Genomic DNA, 19,134 nt, shown 5'->3' on the forward strand with positions numbered 1-19,134 from the left:
GTATATGCTGTTTACACTATTGTCACATAACATGAAGTCATTCTGACTGGGGACATGGAAGAGGACTCACCTGTCCCGAGGACCTGGTCAGCTTCAAAGCTGCTTTCCAACAGCATGGCTGTTTATGATGGTCCCTCATCATTACCAGCAGGTGGCGACCAAGATCAGTAAAAGTTTCTCAGTTACTAAGCAACACAAGCTCCGAAACTTTCAATTGTTATGGTTCTGATTAGTAGCGATCGTGCTTTGTTTTTTCATCCATTTGGAAACCTGGCTTTCATCACATACAAGGCTTTTTGTACGGTAGGGTACGCTAATTATCTTTTGATTGTTGTTAGAGCCAGCTTTAAATACAGTAGAGGTGTCTGACTGAAAAGCTCCATTTGTCTACAGTAGCCTACAGTATAATTCATCATGCTCAAGACCAGCGATTCCTAAACACGCATTGGCTGCTTGGCAGGAGTTGGTACAGTATAATTCAACAGTTACAGTAGCCTAGTGCTCATCATGCTCAAGACGAGTGAGCATTAAATGCCTGGCAGGAGTTGTTGTTTTGAAAAGCAATGTCAAAGATACGAAAACATTGAGTTCCACGGGCCGGAAATCGCACCACCTCCCAATCACCCCCCACCCCCAAAAATATTTTTAGACTACTACACTGGCATGTTGTTGGAAAGATGTGATTCTAGTGTTGTCAACCATTTCAAGATCGAGTCACAACAGGTACAAGCAGGTACAATCAACGTCTTTGTCCGACCAGAAACGTGTTAGAATATGAATCAGAGATTCCTCACTTAACAAGGCTCAGAGTTGTCCAGTCGTGCAAAACATCCCAACAAGGTCAGCAACATTCCCAAAGGTCCAAACTATCCAACCAAGTAAAGGATTTAGTCCAAAACGATGTACTTCATCCATAAATTGCATGAACTCTTGTTGCATCAATCAGCTCCTTTCAGAATTTTTCCTGGTGTCAAAATGGCCACTGCACTTTGACCTTTCGATTGACACTTTTTTAACCCAATAGGAGCTTCCATGTCAATGTCAATTTGTTTCACAAATTAACTTTCTGAACGTATAGCCAATGAAATGATGAAGAAGGCCATATACAGGTTTAGGGGAACCCTACACCTGTATACTCTTGGAAAAACGTGTAAAATATTCATTTGTTGTGGTATTATATATTACTTTTGACTTGGATTAGGTAAGGCTTCATACTGTCCTATTGTGTCTTCCAGCTCATACCTCCCACCTAAAGGCATCTGCAGGCATCTGTATGCAAAACTATTTCAGTGTTCAAGCTTCTATTAGTCAAAAACAGTAGCACTTTGAGATATTCTGACCACAACCACAACCATGCATGTACTCCAAATTGTTCAAGAACAGCTTTAAGTATGCTTTATTTAGGAGTTTTAGGCAAAATTGACAAGATTGTTAAGAGGTTAAAAAGTAGGCTACTGAGACTTAGATGGCTATACGTATCGGCACTGTCGTAATGATCTCGCGTTGCACATCCAGGTGGACTCCACCTGAAATGTACATCGCTCCCAGCGAGGGTCTCGATGAGGCGCACTGTTTTGGGGCTCTGTGCCCACACCCTTGCTGCTGGGAAACCGAGCACCGTTTCGGCAGGGGCAGCCAGCTAAGGTCCCGAACATCAGACCAGGGCAGGCCTGCAGTAGAGGGTAGGTAGCACTGCCTCTGTGGCATCATCAACAACAACACAATTCTCGTGCACCATTGAGTCCGCATGGAAGCCGTTTGACCAATCGGATGTTTCAGTTTCCTCCGAGGGAGGAGGGTTTCCCACCCTCAGCGTGGTGAATGTGTCTGAGTGGGCTCAACGCAGAAAGCCTCCTCAGGTCAAGATGGTCTCTGAGGCCGAGAGCAAGGAAGATGTTCCCGCCAGTCCAGTCTTGTCTTGTCAGTCCCAGATCCTGCGGAGGAAGAGCAATAAGAGGTTAGAGAGGGGGTGGGGGGGGGGACTCCACTATTCTTGTATAGAGGCTCATTTGATCTGAAATGGTCCTTCATGTCTGTATTTAAATGTCTAGTCAGCTGTGCAGGGTGGAAGGCCACTTTCCAGATCTCAACTTGGTTACCCTGAATGACAGCAACCAAAAGAAGGAAGTCAAGGTCGGTTTTACAAGTGGATGCCAAGTCAGTTTATCCTGCCCATGTTACCATAACAAGAGCTGTGTGTGTGTGTGTGTACAGCTTGGAACCGCCAATATCAGCCAGTTGACGTCCAGTGATTCAAGTTCTCTGATGATGTGGATACCTCCGCAGCACACCCAGAAGTGCCTCGCCCAAACCAGGTTACTGGTTGCTGTCAAGGCTGATGTGTATAATGTATGAGAGACACTTTGAATATTCAAAGTGATATGCTGTTGTGGTATAACTCATGCTGTATTCACTTTCTATGTCCAGGTGTAAATCTCCTCATTTAGCTATGAAGGAAATCATTTGCCATCCATCCACCCCATCAAATAAATCCGACAATTTGGTGAGAACTCTCTCACTTTAACTCTACGATCAACTGTGTTTTGTGCAACGTTGCGTTGGCACTGCTTGAGCCGTGACCTGTTACAGAACAGGAAGAGTGCGAGGAAGAAAATACACGTGCGGTTCACACCCTTGCCGCCTCAACCAGGCAGTGAGGACGGCTCCGGCTCGGTCGACCCCACGGACACGCGCGCGGACGCTGACGGCCAGGGGGAGGAGTCCAGTGTGGCTCAGCTGACCCAGGAGCACCAACCTGGGGCTGTTGTCCGCGGCCCCAGCCCGCGGCCCCAGCCCGCGTACCCCCTGAACCCCCACGGCCCCAGCCCACGGCCCCCCTCCACCCCCACAGTCTCTGGTGCCTTCCTGGTGAGGAACAAGCCCGTGGTGCTTCACTGCAGCAGCGTGAGGCTACCGAGGAGCACCAGCCAGCACAACCTTCCCGTCTACAAACTCAAACTGGACACAGAGGTTAGACCGATAGTCCCTCGACCGTACGCTATCCCCCCACTCACCACCAGTGGATATGTTGCCTCTGAATGTGTTGTTCCTCACCCGAGCCATGCTAGATACGTCACATGACCATCTCTCTCAGTCGTGATGTCTCCCAGTCCTCCTGGGGTCAGTCCTCCTGAACAGGCGTGTGTGTGTGTGTGTGACAGGGGAAAACCCATGGCTGGCTGCCTATGCCTGTTGAGGGAGGGAGGGAGGGTGGGGGGGGGGGGGGGGGCGAGTCATGGGAGAGGGAGACCGGGCATTGGTTGGGAAGATGCAGGCCCAGATAGCTCTTATTACACGCAACATTTTTCCACTGGATTTCATAGCTCCATGTTTATTTTGTGTTTTCAACATCTCATGTAGAGACTGGCCAGTGGTCACGTACCTCCCTGATTAGCCAGGCTCCTGGCCTGGCAGAATGGAAGGAATTCCTGCTCAGATGCTGATAAACACATGTATTAAAGAATGTAAACTCTCTCGACTTGCCAAACTTTTCAAATATACGGCCCAGATGTATATGTGGCTTGTCGCAGCCCACACTTTGCATTGGTAATATCCTGTTGGTGAGTGAAGGGAATGACAGGGATTGGGACCTCATAGGATTTTAGCTTCCCACAAACAGACAGACCTAGCCTACCCCGTTGTTAGGCTTGAGGATGGTATGATTCTGCGGTTAAGGTTTTTTCTGTCTCGTGATCTCTCGTTTCAGACCGGGGTGGATGACATTGACTGGGAGAGGTTGAGGAGACAAACGTATCTGTGGAAGAAACGCAACCTGCCGGCCTACTGCAACAGGGAGAGGCCCGCTCCACTCAGAGGGGACGTGACTGTAGGCCCGCAAGGCTTTGGCCTGTACCCTGTCCCCAACACCCCTGTCCCCAACACCCCTGTCTACAACCACGCCAAAAGCATACTGTCCACAGGTAACACCGAAAAACAATATTCTGTTCACAGACAGGGTTCACAATGTTTACACTCAAAATTGGTGGCTCTGCTCAATATAAAACGATGGAATGCGCTTGATGTTGCTTGTGTGTGTAGGTCCGTCTTTCTGGCGCAGTACGGACAGCATGGACGGCATTTGTTACAACCACGGTGGCCTCGTGCCACCGGAGTCAACCTACCATCTCTCTGACTTATCCAACAGTGGCCTCAAGTTGTGCCACAGCCCCAGCCTCTGTCAAAACCTGGACCAAGTATCTCCCACACTCCTAGCCCATCGCAACACACATCTTTCGATTATATCTCCCAGCAAATGTGCATTTGATTCATGTTGTCTGTGGTGCCTCAGGCCCTGGATACGGATGGCCTCAGGGGTTTGAGCATGAGCAGTAGAGGAAGCATCGCTCCCCAAAACTCCATGGTCCTCCAGGATCCAGCTGTGGAGAACCAATGTTAGCCCCATATTTAACATTCAATACATGTATCCCGGTGTGTAATTGTGAAAAGGGAGGATCATCTCACTTTCTCGTGTTTCCCTCAGGTTCAGAAGAGGAGGGGGCTGGGTTTGGGATGGAAGGAGACGGGGGTTTGAGTCCCGGGGCTCCAGAGAAGACGAGCTCAAGCCCAGAGAACCAGGGCTCCGAGCACTCGGCCCTCCTGCCCGGCCCACCGCTCTGCCGTCTCAGCTCTGAGACCTGTGGAGACGGCTGAGAGACAAGGAGACACTCACCCCACACGTCCAAACTCCAAGGCCGGCGCCAGCTGGAGAATGTTCTCATGGAGCTTACAAAGATCCACACCTGTCATTTGAAACCATTCTTCCATGTTAGATAAATAAATGCCTCATAAAATAGTTTCATTTTTTCCATGTCCTTTTTATGTATTTTGTTGTTGTCAAATAAAGGTCTTGTCATGCAGCAGGTGTCACTGTGGAGTCGTGCAATCTCTCATCACAGGAAATGGCACAATAAAGATTTCCCGTGTTATAAGATTAGTCAAAAGAAACATCTGCATTCACAGTGTTTTGATTTGGAGGCGTTTATCAAACCGGTCCAGCCAAGTAGCCTCTGCTCTGAGCCAAAACAGCAGAAGGGGACGCGGGCTGGGATGAGGCCATGGCCTCGTTGTGTTTATGGAATAGTTGATGGCACCCCTTAGCCTCAGCAGCTGCAGTGCGTGCCCCACGCCCTGTCCCAGGCCTGCGCTCTCGCAGCCTCCCGGACGCAGGGTGTCGGGGCCAGAGCCCGGGGGCAGGAGGTCAGCTGACCTCTGCCTCGCCCAGCCAGAGGTTTCCTGCCGCTCGACCAGGTGCACCCGAGGAGAGCATTGGGCAGAGATGGACTGGAGAACACGCCGGGAGCAGTGATGCGGTCCAACGTGCGCAGCCTCGTTCCCTGTCCCTCCCTCTGTGCTTTCGCTCCAGGTTTGCTCTGCGGGATGTTTTCGAAACGGCAAGAACTCCTGTACTGTGCATTGTTAGGCTTCTGAAATCAAAGTTGTCTATGCGACCTTTACCACAGAAGGCCCTGAATGAGTTCACACCTTGCCAGAGTATAAAGAGTCCTTTGATTAAGAATGACCTCAAATTAGTTGAATGTCAGAGCAAACAAACTTGCCCTAATTTTAGATGTCCTAACACTGAATATTTGTCATAGGTTATTACTGTAGGGCCTGGCGCAGGCCTCTGAACAAACACATGATCTGGCCTCTTAAGGAAATGAATGTTTAATGCCATGAACTGTCTCAATGGAATGCGAATGTCCATGAGGTCTTAGACGCTGACCTGTATTCTCGAACGTTCCATCGCCGGTCGACGGTGGAGCGAACGATGGGCTTCGCCCCTCCATATTCCCATGGCGGCCCCCAGTCACAGTGAGCTGTATGTGTTTGTGTGTCACCAGCCCCGTTGGATAACCCTGGAACCTTTCTGTTTACACCTCTCTGCGATAACATTTTCCCCTCTGAATCACAGACGGCACTGTGTAGCGGTGCCACACGGCCCAACCCCCTCTGAGCGAGACTCGAACAGGACACTCTCTGTCAGAGCCCAGCACGGCAGCCCCCCACACTAAAGTCTCTTTGAAATGCTAGTTTGTTTATTTTCGTGTACTTAATATGCAGTGTGCAGCTCGAGAAACCTCCGAGTCACCAGAAGGAAAGGCAGCGTCGCTCTCTGATTGCCACGCCGCCCCCGTCCCCCCCCCGTCCCCCCCGTCCTCTCGTTGGCGACCTCGCTCGGTGCTTTCGAGGTTGATTTGAAGTATTTAGGGGAACTATTGGAACTGGTTGGCTAACGAGGGCGAGACATGTTTTCCTCCGTGTAGTTGCCCTGTTGGAAGAAAATATGTTTCTTTAGTGGTATTCAGGGCATCTTGACACCCAAGGCGATGTGTTATGGTGTCCTGGCCTTTCATTTAACTGTATTTCACTCTTTTTCCTTAATTATCTTCTATTCTATTCTCTTATAATGTCTTCTCTATTCTCTCTTTCGTTCTATTCGGTGTTGCGTTTGGTTGTAATATACCTGTCATTGCAAAGAATTCCTCACCCCTGGGCCCGTGTGGGCGTGCGTTGACTGTGAGATGATTCAGCATTCGTTTAGGGTTACAGCATGGGGGTGACTGTCCGCCTGCGCCGTGGGTTATCACGGGCATACCTCTCACCCAGACGGTGGGCGTGTCCCCGCACACGCTACCTGCGGCCCACCTGCTCATGTCAGTCAGACACACAATGGCCGGGTTATTGCTGCGCCGCGGGGAGACGTGCTGGGGGGGTCCGCTCCGTCTGCTTTCATCACTCCTATTAGGTGGGCCGGAGGAATGCGAGGCCACTGACGACTCCGTGCGCCCCCCCCTCCCCCCTCCCCTGGCTGGGCTGCCGCCAGGCTGGATCAGGCTCTCTCGTGTGGGGGGGGGGGGGGGGTTTGCTGGAGAGCCACACCTGCGGCAAGACAGGTCATCTTCTCAGCCTCGGCCTGGGGGCCTCGCGGAGACCTGGGCTGGAGGGAGACAGCCTGGCCCCTGTCGTGGGAGTCCAGATGCTCTGTGGAGCCTCTGACATCATCCCTCTCCCCGCGTCCAGGTGGCCTGCATGGCGTGAAGGAATACAGCACAGTAGTTCAGCAGGATGCTCGAAGAAGAGTTGTTGATACTTTTGAGGGGTTGGTTATTTGGGATGAAGAGTGTATGTGTGTGTGTAGGTGTGTGTGTGTGTGTGTAGGTGTGTGGGTGTGTGTGGGTGTGTGTGGGTGTGTGTGGGTGTGTATGTGTGCAGCAGGAGGTTTTTGGGACACCATCATGAGGAATCCAGAGGTGAGCTGACCTTTGGAGGTGGAGTCATGGGCAGGGTCAGGGTGATGCAGGGCACACACACAGCTGACTCCACACAGGGAAGGTGTTTACCTACAGACATGTGTGGCTGCTCCCACAGTCAATCTGTTACACAACAGATACAGTTACTGGCTGATAAATGATCGGTAATTGTTAAGTACTTAGCTACAGGGTTGTTTAATTTCACATAAGAGTGTTGGGAATCCTGTTGAGGAATTTTTCCTGTGCTTTTTGAAGAGTTCCTGTTGACCTCTTGGGCCAGTCTATGACTGTGATACAAAGATGTTTTTCTGCATTTCCTCCCCCCCGTTTGGCACTATCTGAGCTGCTTACAGGAATCAGAGCTGGCAACAGAATCAACGTGTCCACAGCCATTCAGATGTAGAGCAGACTGCGATCAAGCCCTTTTAGGAGGCTAGGAGTGTAACCTCAGACTGGTAGCAAAGCAGACATGCAATAGCAGGCCTCGAACGGAATACAGCGATGACCTCGCTGTTTTTGGAAATGTTTGTCTGGCTGACAAACAATGGCTGGCTCCGTGCCAGCTACGGAGGCTGCCAAACGGCCCGCCTCCCCCCCCTCACGCCCCCCCCCCCCCCCACACGCCCCCCCCCCCCCACACACGCCCCCCCCCCCCCCCATCAGCCCTCCCCCCCCCGCCCTCCCCCCCCCCTCCGTCAGCGTCCGATGCACCGTGGCCAGCACACACATCCTGCCTTTGTGGGCCAGGAATTCCAGGAATCCAGACTCCTGCCCTCCACCACCTCCACCTCCTCCTCCTCCTCCTCCTCCAAGCCCTACACCCAACTAAGGTGCTCTCAAACGTCTCCGGCGTTCCTGGTGGTTTTACGGCGGCTCGGGCTGTCTGGAGGCTTGCGTAAGGCCTCCGTGTGTGTGGGTTGGGTCTGTCCCTTTCCCCCGGCCCGTCCACCCTCGTCTCCCCCCCACCACAGTTCCTGTCCTGGATCCCACATCACAGGTGGCTGCTTCCACCTGCTCCTCTCTGGTGTGGCTCCCCTCTCCCTCTCTGTGGGACGCGCGGGTGAGACTCATCCACTTTCAAGTCTCTTTCTGCACTTCTCAGAACTCTCCATGTTTGGGTTATTTTGTGCAATGTACACAGGTGTGTGTGTGTGTGTGTGTGTGTCCCAGCTATCTACTTTTGGTTTGCGATGTGTGCACTGGTGTTTGCCCTCTTCTGTGAGAAGTTCCTTGTTTTCACACCCGAGATCCACCCTTAGCTGCCATATCTAACGGGATCAATTACATTTCCTGTGTTTGATAACAGCGTGAGCCAAGCCCTAATGAAGGGCCTTCCTGAACTCCCATCAAAACACTTTTTGTGGGGGATGACAATGGGAATGTTTACTTAACATGAGAACCTGCGAAAAAAAAACAAAAAAAAAAGTGCCTTTGTTTCCTGGAACAGGGCCGTTTGGGGAGAGATGGAGGGAACACAGGAAGCCGTGTGTGTCCTGAGCGTGGACGTTTGTGTTGGAGGGCCTGGAGCGAGGTGGCGGAGCGCGGGACAGGCTGTGCACAGGGGCTTTCTCTGCTTTCTGCATCACCACTTCCCCTGTTCAGAGTGGATTCTCCGCCAGAACGGGATTCCCTACTCAGGGTTTCCATGACACCTGTCTGCTCTTGTTTTGCTCCCTCCTGTGAGGCAGAACTCGTATACTGTGTGGACCAATGTCATAACAAACCTGGAATGAAGTTTTTAGTACTCTTTGTGGCGAGGATGTTTTTCCCTTTTTGCTGCTGTCGCTCGTCCATATTTTTGTTCGATTCTCTTTAGAGGGTTGGAACATTATCCCCGACAATCCCAACATCGCCGTGGACATTCCCCGCTTTTAAATGTGCGATGCCACGCACGCTTCATCTACACATTCCTCTTTTCAAATCGAGGAAGAAAAGTTGTTATTTGAGTTTCTTTTTTCTTTTTTTTGGTGCAGCAACTCCCCACTGCGCCCCCCCCCCCCCCCCCCTCCGCCCCCTCCAGACACCTTCCCATCCCTCTGGAGAGGGGAGCTGACGTCACAGTGGGCGGTCCACCGGTGTCTATAAGTACAGGCTCAAGCAGGGGGATATCTCTATCAAGAGGAGCTGAGCATAGCTGTGCTGGTCCAGGCTGACCCAGACGGGATCCTTTTTCAAGAGGCAGGAACACTTAGACCGGTGCACCTTTTAGGTCACTCATTGAGAACTACGGACAGGCTTGGAGCCACACACACACGCACAGAACTCCCTCTTTGGATTCACTCACCAGTTCTGGACAGAACTTTGCTTTTACACTTCAAATCCACGGAACATTGATCTCTGATTTGTTGAGACCGATTCCTATATTTTTTGGGGAGGGGTTGGCATCGACACATTCAGGATGTATTCTCTGGTTAGTTTGAGACGGATCGTGTCTACTCTGTTCGTTGTCCTCTCCAGTGCTACCGTGATGGTGAGTTACACCCCTCTGCTGTTTACCCACATTCTCTCTCCCTTTTAGCACTTTACCTCACATTCTATCCCCATCTGGGTGTGTCTAAAGGAATGACCGTTGAAGTCAAATGTTGTTCACTTTGTGTCACTCTCAGAGCTGTTTTTTCCCCCCGTGAGTTCTGCACGTGTGACTGAAGGAATGCTTTCCCCTCCACACCCCTGACCCTGCGTGTCTCCCTCTCGCTGCCCAGGTGGAGAGTGACTGCTCGGCCCGCTGCTCCTGCCCAACACTGCCCCCCTCCTGCCCTCCGGGAGTCAGCTGGGTGACGGACGAGTGCGGCTGCTGCAAGGTGTGCGCCAAGCAGTTCAACGAGGACTGCGGCGCCAGCCAGCCCTGCGACCACATCAAAGGCCTGCACTGCCACCTGGGGGCGGGAGGAGACCCCGAGAGGGGACTGTGCCGAGGTAAGGACATGACTGGGGACCCTGCATGACACTTTGAACCGATGAAGAACACTAACAATCGCGAACGACATCGATCCCTGCGTTGCCCTCCCTCAAATGACTCAAACGCGCCTCAAATGGCTCTCGGCCACATCGCAGATTGGGTTCGCCGGATTGTGCTCGGGAGTAACATATGGACGGGGGGGGGAGGAGTCCGCGCTAATCCTAACGTCTAATCTGCCCCTTCCAGCGGACGCCCAGGGCCGGCCCTGTGAGTTCAGCGGGCGCGTGTTCCAGCACGGCGAGGACTTCCAGCCCAGCTGCCAGCACCAGTGCAGCTGCATGGACGGGGTGGTGGGCTGCATGCCTCTCTGCCCACACCAGGTGCCCCTCCCTGACTGGCGCTGCGCCCGGCCCCGGCTGGCCCGGCCCTCGGGCCGCTGCTGCGAAGAGTGGGTGTGCGACGACGACAACCACATCAGCGAGGAGCCCGGGGAGCCGCCGCGCACCACCCTGCCCCACCCGCTGCCCCTCCCTAACCACATCAGCACCCAGCTCCAGGCCCAGGCTCTGCCACACGAGCAGGCCAGCGCTGGCGTCACTTTCCGGGGTAAGGCACCACGGTCGAACGTCAACGCTCCGAGTTTGCTTTCTATGTTTTCTCGCACATACTGTGCACGTCCTAGAGGGGTTGTCTTCCGGTCTGGGAACTTGTCTTGGCTCAAGCCTAATGTCTCTTTCCTGCCTCCCCCCCTCCCAGAAGGGCTGTCCCTCCCCCAGTCGGAGGTGTTACTGAGCTCCAGGTGCCGCCTGCAGACCACAGACTGGACGGAATGTTCCACCACGTGCGGGATGGGCATCTCAAGCCGAGTGACCAATAACAATCTAGAATGCCGCTTGGTCAGAGAGACGCGGTTGTGTCAGATTCGCCAGTGTGAACGGCAGCTGGAATTCACCCTCGGTCTGAAGGTAAGGGAAGGGTTGTGTAAATGTGTGAATGATGAACATGCATGTTCCTTTTTTTCTTTTTGCGGTGTTCTGATTGGATGCTTTTGTTGTGTCGTTTGGCCGGTCCAGAGAGCAAAGAAGTGCCAGCGCACGGTGCGCCCTCAGGAGCCAATCAGGATCACCTTCGCCGGATGTTCCACGGCCCGGCGCTACCGCCCGCGCTCCTGCGGCGCGTGCACAGACGGCCGCTGCTGCGCGCCCTCCCTCACCCGCACCGCCCGCCTCCGCTTCCTGTGCCCGGATGGCGAGGGCTTCACCCGCAACGTCATGTGGATCCAGCGCTGCAGCTGCAGGAAGAGCTGCCAGGGTCACGGCGCCCCCTCCAGGCCTGGAGTCAGCCTGCACAACGACATCCACACCTTCAGGCATTGAGGCCAATCCACCACCCCATGAATACCCACCCCCCTGTACCACACCTATACCCCCACCCTCCACCCAGCCCTCTCCAGGCCCAGCCAGGGGAAGCCCAGTCTTCCCCCACCCCCACCTCCACCCACCCACCTCCACCACATCCCGACTCTGCCGGAGAAAGAAAGCCCCGGATGGGTAGAACAGCTTGCACTTTGCACTTCCTGCCTCGATGACACCAGTTTCCACATGTAGGAGGCTGGTGGCTGTGACTTTACAGCCAGGTCCAGTGCTCTCTTCATGCTGGTGCCCCTGTAGCAGAACTATACAAGAGAGTCTGCAGCACTGAGCACCACGGGGCAGCAGGAATCAATAAGTAATATGGAAATGATCCCTTCTGGATGTCAGCTTTGTTCTTTTTATTTATTCTTTGGTGTGTTTTTTTGTTCTTTTTTTTTCTTTTCTTTTTGAAGTATTGCCAAACTCCTCTATAACCACAGAGGGAAAAGAGAATGGAGTGTGTATGCTTTTGTACAACGGAAATATGACTTTGTGTCATGAGAAAATGTAGCTTGGGACAGCAAATGTGTATGAACGTGTAGGTCGTATTTTTGATACATTGATGGTAGATATAGGATCGTTTACCATACTACATTTTCATCAATGATTGTAATTAACTGTATTTTGGTTGTAAGTCATAATTTGCCTGTTTGTGTGTATGGTTTGTGTGTGTGTGTGTGTGTGTGTGTGTGTGTGTATATGTGTTTCTACCTGTCTCCAGAAACCTATCGTTTTGAATAGAAAATGTGTGGCATTGAGATTTAACGTGTGACCATGTGTATGTCAATATATAAGGAATATAGTTTAGTGTACAGACTTCGCTCTAGTGGAGTGACTATTTTTGGAGATCGCCTCATTTTTCGGGGTGTGTTTTAAATGCCTCAGAGTATAGAGTCTTTCTTGTACTGGAGGAAAGATTCGCGAAAGTATGTCAATGTTGCTCTATTTCTTTTCTTTTCTGTAAGCCTCCATAACTATCTGAAACATCAAATAAAGTCATTAAATCACCAAACCTGTTGTCCCATCACTTTACATAGCTCTTCAGATGCCCTGCTTAGATACGGGGTGCATGGTGTTTGGACAAGGATACTGCAGCACAAAGCTGGATAAACAAGAGCTCTTCCTGGGTATGCACAGGCCTATCAGAGGGGGTACGTCTGACATTTGTTCTAAGAGGGATCTCGAGAGGCCGAGGCAGAACCCGGGTCGGAGAGACAGGAATGTTGGGGAGGGAGGAGGGAAGAGGCTTCTCCTGTCTTCCATGGAACCCAGTTCTTCAGGTTCAGGTATACTCTTCCAACGCTTAGACATACAGGCCGGCTCTGGAGCACAAACATTGCGGCGCGCTCCTAAATTCAACACCCCTGCCGCCTCCTCCTGTCTGCCCCTGTGTTTCCCCTCCTCTCCCTACCGTCCTGTCTGGCTGGGAACACACTGACCTCCGGCGTGATCGCAGCATAAGCGCTCGCCTTATTCGTCGCCAACCCCCGTTTCCCCAACACAGCGCTGCGAGGGGGAACACTCACCAATCACACTCCCGATAAGTCCTGCAAAGCATCGGAGAGAACTGTTAACTCTCACGTTTTGGGAATTGAGGGTGCGCTTGGGATTTGGCTGAATGGGAAGGTATGGGAATGTGGTTCAATCGATCACTTTTATGGATCCCTGTTCATGCATCTTTGCCCCCATGGGTAGATTCTTTCCCTATGCTACAGACAGACGTGGATCAAAAGCACACATGGCATTCCATCATCACCATGGAGACCTCGGGTTCTATCTGCCTCCATACTCATTTAAGGCGCCACGGCTCCAATTGGCTCGTTGTGCTCTGACGTTATACCTCTCTGCCGAGGATGACGATGTTTGTCCGGTCGGGTTGTTTGGACCAGTAAATTCAAAAGAATAGGGCCCTTCACAGAGTTATTGCGCACCAAAGCCAGTGTCCCGTGACAACATTTGACAAGTCGTTTGTCACAGAGAAGTTCTCACATTTTAGGAGACAGACATGGCAAATACAAGATTTGAGCATTCGTGAAATACTTGGTAGTCCAGGAGAAGACAATGAAATTGGGTTCTTCTGAGAATCAGTATAAGTAGGAGGAAAATAGTTGTGTAAAAAAATAAATAAAGGAGGGAATCTCATCAGGTTGACACATTTAAAATGGCTGAATGATGTGGAACTAATGTGTGAGCTACTGTCAGAAGTATAGGAAAGGAAAAAATGTGACGTGTGAGAAGGGCTGTGAGATCCTGCGTCTGGGATTGTTTTGGCTGCAGAGTCTCATCCTGCAGATCTTGGATCGCACGCTGGAAGTTACAGGTGTCGTCCAGACTCACAGAGAGCCGCGAGTTTCACCACGGCCCTGACAGAGGAACAGGAAATATGTCGGAAATCGACGGGGCCTCTGGGAAGAGGCGGCAGGCAGATAGGGGCACGAGGGCACGAGGTTACAAATGCACCAACCAAGGACGACTTTTACTCTGAACAATGGCCATTCTATTCTGATGAACCATCCCATGCAACTTCACTGTGGGAAATGCTCTTTCATTCTCCACGTTGGTCCATGTCCTTACAGACATATTGGAAGAGGCAAGAGTTTAAGGGATACCCTCGCTGATGTTTTAAACCTTGCTACACATCGGAACACCGTGGTTCATCAGTGGCACTAGCCTCACTGCTGTTTAGCTTTGTGTGGACACAGCATCATAGGGAACACTGTCCTCTGCTGGGTTTTAGCAAGCAGTGCAGATCCAGGCCGTACCAAAGAACTGTGGCGTCGTCTTTTTCCACGAGGTTAATTTGCTTCTTTTTTCAGGGGAAAGAAAGTTAGATGAGAAATGAGCAAGAAAGCAATGCGTGCGGTATGGGAATTGTGGAATGAATTGCTATGTTTAGAGACAGTTACAGTTTAATAGTTTAATCTAATGAGGGTATGAATGGATAATAGTCCGACACACACATAAATCATTTTGACATTAACCACACCCCCTAGACGTCTAGTGGCTGCATCGAGTATTATGTTTACTACGTCACCACAGAGGGATTTAAATACCCGCTTGCACAATTTTGTAAATAGTGTAGAGCTGTCAAAGATGGCAAGGTTATTGTAAGCAGCGCGTAAGGGATATATTTAACTGTCGTTTTCAAAAGTTGCGGCGGATGATCTTTCTATAATTTCGGAAGTATAGTTTGATCTAAATTTTTTTGCGTTTTCTCAGTTAAATTTGTTCACCATCATTTGCTAAATTTGCAGTGTATCCATGCGCTTTTTCCAAATACCAGAAAACGATGGCTTTTAGAGAAACGATTGTTTGTTAGTGTAGCACAATTAGTGTACGATTTTACTTGAAGACTGTGTCGTGTTTACTGGAATCAATTAACTTCATATTTCCATTCTTTGGAACATCAAGGTAAGCATTATTTTTGGATAAGCAAAGATCAAATGATATATGCACACATCGGAAAAAATAAGCCAATCCTTGAATACAAATGTTGTAGGTCCAACATTTAAATGTTGTCCAACATTTAAATGTTGTCCCTCTCAGTGGTTTGCTCTTTTAAGTTTGGCAGCATTGGACTGAAGTTTTAACCGACAGTCACCTTTTACGCCCCCCCTTTAGCTGTACTAGCATGTGTCTTCGTGTCTTTATCGACAGCAAATGTTGGTCCCACTTTCAATAAGCCATCCAGTATTCAGTCATTGCCATAGAAAATAACCCCATAACAACGTCAGGCTATAAACAAAGTGCTGATCCCACTAACAACATACATCAGTCTGAGTGTGGGCAATTCCTTTTGTCAGTTTATACTGTAAGGATAAGGGTAAGAATAACATAGTTGTTTATTACTATTCTTGCAATGTTTGCTAAACTCTCCGGATAATATTGCTTTCAATCCATTTTTGTTGTCATTAACCATGACCTTCCTGCTATTTTAATAGCCTCTACAATCTGCATTATTTCCAAATGCATTCAATAAACCAAACTAAATACAATTGCTGCTCGTGTTCAGTAAAATCGGATACAAAATCCTAACCCCGGTAGACAACCAGTGTTGAGTGGGGCTTTTGTGTCGCAGTCTCTACAGTCCCAGCCTCTACAGCCCCAGCCTCTCATTGCCCCCCCTGTCTCCAGCAGCTCCCGGTGGGCCGCCATGGTGAACAGCCAGGCGTCGTGCGGCGGGGCGTCCCCGAGGTCGTGTGCAGGGTGCGGGGGGAAGATAGCCGACCGCTTCCTGCTCTACTCCATGGAGCGCTACTGGCACACGCGCTGCCTCAAGTGTTCCTGCTGTCATGCGCAGCTGGGCGACATCGGCACTTCCTGCTACAGTAAAGGGGGCATGATCCTCTGCAGGAGCGACTACATCAGGTGAGTTCCAGGGAGTTCGCAGGGGGGACGTAGGAGAGGGGGGCTGTCGGTGGCTGCCAGGGCAGGAGACTGAGCTGGCTCTGCTCTCCATCCTCAGGTTGTTTGGGCACAGTGGGGCATGCAGTGCCTGTGGCCAGTCTATACCAGCCAACGAGATGGTGATGAGGGCACAGGGTAACGTCTACCACCTCAAGGTAAGAACCCACATGGACGTGACTCCTTTTGAGACGACACACATGGCGACACGCACGGCAAGCCAATGTAATCCGCGTTCGGGAATGGCGAATGCATTCAGCAGGGCGATCCAGCATGGTTATTCTAATCCCCCCCCCCCTGTCTCTCTCTGTTGTGCCTAGTGTTTCTCCTGCGCCACCTGTAGAAACAGGCTTGTGCCGGGCGATCGCTTCCACTACGTCAACGGCACCATCTTCTGTGAGCACGACCGGCCGGGCTCGGCCCTGCTGAGTAGCCACCTGCCTCCCTTGCAGTCGAACCCAGCTCTGGCCGACCAGAAGGTGAGACAGCTAGCCTGGTTCTCCCACACCAAAAGGGTCAGAATGGGATGGGGGATTCTGCAACAACCAAACCAAAAAAAACATCTCTAAAACCAGGGGCGGTTCTACACGGGGGGCCCTACAGGGGCCAGTGCCACTGTAAACATTTCCCTGGCCCCCCCTGAGCTGACTGAATGAAAAAATCACTTTTTTTAAATATATTTTTATATTTTTTATATATATAGAAACATATCAAGGTATTTAGAGAGCTGAAGAGCTGGAGTAGGGAGAGCCAGAGCCGTTTGTATGATTTTAATGTAAAGCTAATTTAAAGTATTTAATGTTTAAATATCATTTGTTTTTTTTATGTACCCCTCTGATTAAACACCGACCCCCCCCTTGGCCCTCCTAGTCAAATTTGTCTAGAACCGCCACTGTCTAAAACCAAGTGAATTTTTACGACCCTTGAGTGTGTGGAGCGCTGAAATGCATATCCTGTTTCAGAGATGACATGAGACAACGCATCTGTTGGAATTCCTACTGACATAGCTGTTGCCCTCCGTTTCTTCACCTAGGTATGTTGAGTGATTAGACGAAGGTGCCGCCTCCAAGTAGTTCCCATCGTCACCCGAGGACTCCTCACCCCTGATGCCGTGTTTGTGGATTCTTTTGTTCAAGTCTTTTGACCATGGGACCGTTCACTGCTTACTTAGTCACCCTGAGATGTCAGAGACGATAGCCAACATCCAGCCTACACTTTGAATGGAAAGGAACCCAGAAAGAACAAGTTGGACCTCCAGTAAAATGAACTGCTTCTTTTAAGGACTGGGTCTTCCTCTTTCCGATGGCTGATTCCCAACTCTGTGCATATCCAAACCTTGAGCGAAGAGCGTGACTCTTGAGGATGCATCTGGTGATGTATAGTAGAATGTGGCTTATTCCCTACCGTGGCTTCCACCTTTTTATCAGAGGAGGAAAATCCCAGAAGAAACTCTTGACAATAGTCGACAACAAAGGAACTCTGTTCTACATTGGTCCCGCGGGGGAAAGGGACCATTTCTGTCTTGAATGTCTGTTTCTGTCTTCATTGGCCGATTCATGATTCGTGTCACTTCCTGTTATTCTACTGTCTTACTTTGGTTTTAGGGAACCAAACGAAAAAGGCAAATGTCCATTCTTTTCATGATGGTACTGTGTGTTCTCTAGTAGAGTTATATTTCTTTATTTCAACCGATGCTTGCTCAACATGTGAAATTGAAACAAAAAATCCTATTAAAAGATTGTACTGTACCGTGAAGTCAGCTGCGCTAATTGAAGCCCTTATGCTGTTTGGTTGCATTATGTCGGTCATGAGGTATTGCGCAGCATTGTGTTCGTTTGGCATACTCTTTTCCTTAGCCTGACTCCAACCCTGTATGGTGAAAACATGCCTGATTACCCAGAGGAATGGAATTAGAGGGCTTGAGCACTGACCATTTACAGAAGCAATTAAACATGAGCCATGTATCTGTACAGGGGGAGCTCCTGGGACGCTGAACTTTGGGTATATCCCGTGGCTGACTCGAATAAATACTAATCTGTTAGCCAGCCTAATTAAAGGGGAGTGGCTCTTTTACATCCTGAGCCTTTGAAATAATTGCATGTTCTTACTGTTTACCATGTTGCAAGTTCAAAGTAAACCTACTTTATTTCCCAGCTCTCCTCGCAGGTCTCTAGTCGGCCTTTAAGTCATGGCAGCGTTTACTTAAACACGTGTTCGGATCGAAAGGGTTTGTCTGTTCGATGAAAAGCAGTTGTACGTTAGCACGAATGTGTAGCTTACATGGACGCGCATGTGCAGTTTTAGTCAGGGATGATTGTGTGGGATTCACGGCAGTAGGAGAGCAGAGCATCTGCCAGGCTTCAAATGAGATCTGTACTTTCACACCTCGAGAAAGATCATGGCAGCCATCAAACCTGCACCTTAATGCGCTTAGCTATTTGAAAAGTCCCACTTGTCATGGTAGGTGCTGATGCCGCATCAATTATTTATTTCACGTCTGATTGAAAAGCATCGCGCAAATTCATTAACGTATGCAAATGATCACAATTACAATTATCTTCATATCTTGATAGTGAGGAAATAAAAACCTCTTGCACTATCTGAATCCCCAGTGCACCACAAGTTAGACTTTGCATTCAAACCAATCAAGCCTCATCTACATATTCCTAATTAGCTGAAGCATTTTCAGATGCCAATTAGCAGGTCTCATAAAAAGACTCTTTGCCATGAGGCGTTGTCTTTTATCGAGGAGTCTGCAGGTGTGTGGATCACCATGTAGCTTCTGTCATAGGCAAGTGTTTATTCTCGCTAATTAATCATATTAACACATGCAGATGAGTGTAATTGCCTTTGCTTCTCCGCCTCATGCTGTGTGAAGACAGAAGAGAAGCCAGGATATTTATACAAGCTGCTCAAGAAGTAGAGGCCCATAGTGACATCCCTTAGACCTGCCACTCCTCTGATCCGAGTTTCAACACTGAGACTTCCAGCTCAGCTCTCCCAACGATCGTGATGACGATGATGGTCCCTGAACCGGCCCGCTAAGAAGATCATCTCTGGCCCCACGCCGGGCCTCAGTGGGTTGAGGGGAGGGGCCGAGGTGATGTTCTGGGGCTTCTGACAATGTGTCGGACTGAATCAACCTTCACCTCTGGGCAGCATCCTTCTT

At 50.2% G+C, this 19,134-nt stretch overlaps 3 protein-coding genes and 1 long non-coding RNA gene across 10 annotated transcripts; 3 read left to right on the forward strand and 1 right to left on the reverse strand.

Annotated features, from left to right (window-relative positions):
* Positions 1–173: 173 nt before the first annotated feature.
* LOC146232857 (uncharacterized) lies at positions 174–4,855 on the forward strand. 4 transcript variants are annotated; one of them, XM_084689999.1, is made up of 12 exons: positions 179–303; positions 394–466; positions 1,516–1,682; positions 1,780–1,957; positions 2,052–2,133; positions 2,215–2,315; positions 2,428–2,503; positions 2,590–2,970; positions 3,707–3,920; positions 4,039–4,193; positions 4,289–4,391; positions 4,481–4,855. In XM_084689999.1, the coding sequence occupies exons 3-12, from the start codon at positions 1,532–1,534 to the stop codon at positions 4,648–4,650; spliced, it is 1,611 nt and encodes a 536-aa protein (XP_084546125.1). In that variant the 5' UTR covers positions 179–303; positions 394–466; positions 1,516–1,531; the 3' UTR covers positions 4,651–4,855. The 4 variants fall into 4 exon arrangements, with proteins under 4 accessions (XP_084546124.1, XP_084546125.1, XP_084546126.1 ...); XM_084690000.1 differs by having other exon boundaries at positions 394–462; XM_084689998.1 differs by lacking the exon at positions 394–466 and having other exon boundaries at positions 174–303.
* Positions 1,381–3,175, reverse strand: LOC146232858 (uncharacterized). 2 transcript variants are annotated; one of them, XR_014742194.1, is made up of 2 exons: positions 3,055–3,175; positions 1,381–1,934 (listed from the first exon to the last, which is right to left on the reverse strand). It is a non-coding gene; the product is annotated as an uncharacterized LOC146232858 (long non-coding RNA). The 2 variants fall into 2 exon arrangements; XR_014742195.1 differs by having other exon boundaries at positions 3,015–3,175.
* A 4,523-nt stretch (positions 4,856–9,378) lies between the features above and the next one.
* ccn1l2 (cellular communication network factor 1, like 2) lies at positions 9,379–12,573 on the forward strand. 2 transcript variants are annotated; one of them, XM_084690824.1, is made up of 5 exons: positions 9,379–9,720; positions 9,953–10,166; positions 10,396–10,755; positions 10,906–11,114; positions 11,223–12,573. In XM_084690824.1, the coding sequence occupies exons 1-5, from the start codon at positions 9,649–9,651 to the stop codon at positions 11,523–11,525; spliced, it is 1,158 nt and encodes a 385-aa protein (XP_084546950.1). In that variant the 5' UTR covers positions 9,379–9,648; the 3' UTR covers positions 11,526–12,573. The 2 variants fall into 2 exon arrangements, with proteins under 2 accessions (XP_084546950.1, XP_084546949.1); XM_084690823.1 differs by having other exon boundaries at positions 10,396–11,114.
* A 2,060-nt stretch (positions 12,574–14,633) lies between these two features.
* On the forward strand, positions 14,634–18,101 carry lmo4lb (LIM domain only 4-like b). 2 transcript variants are annotated; one of them, XM_084690810.1, is made up of 5 exons: positions 14,634–14,972; positions 15,696–15,929; positions 16,027–16,123; positions 16,286–16,444; positions 16,999–18,101. In XM_084690810.1, exons 2-5 carry the CDS (start codon positions 15,715–15,717, stop codon positions 17,005–17,007), a joined length of 480 nt encoding a protein of 159 aa, XP_084546936.1. In that variant the 5' UTR covers positions 14,634–14,972; positions 15,696–15,714; the 3' UTR covers positions 17,008–18,101. The 2 variants fall into 2 exon arrangements, with proteins under 2 accessions (XP_084546936.1, XP_084546935.1); XM_084690809.1 differs by having other exon boundaries at positions 15,699–15,929.
* The last annotated feature ends 1,033 nt before the right edge of the window (positions 18,102–19,134 follow it).

Source organism: Hypomesus nipponensis, chromosome 24, assembly GCF_054491055.1.
Source record: "Hypomesus nipponensis isolate SF chromosome 24, ASM5449105v1, whole genome shotgun sequence".
Lineage (NCBI taxonomy): Eukaryota > Metazoa > Chordata > Actinopteri > Osmeriformes > Osmeridae > Hypomesus > Hypomesus nipponensis.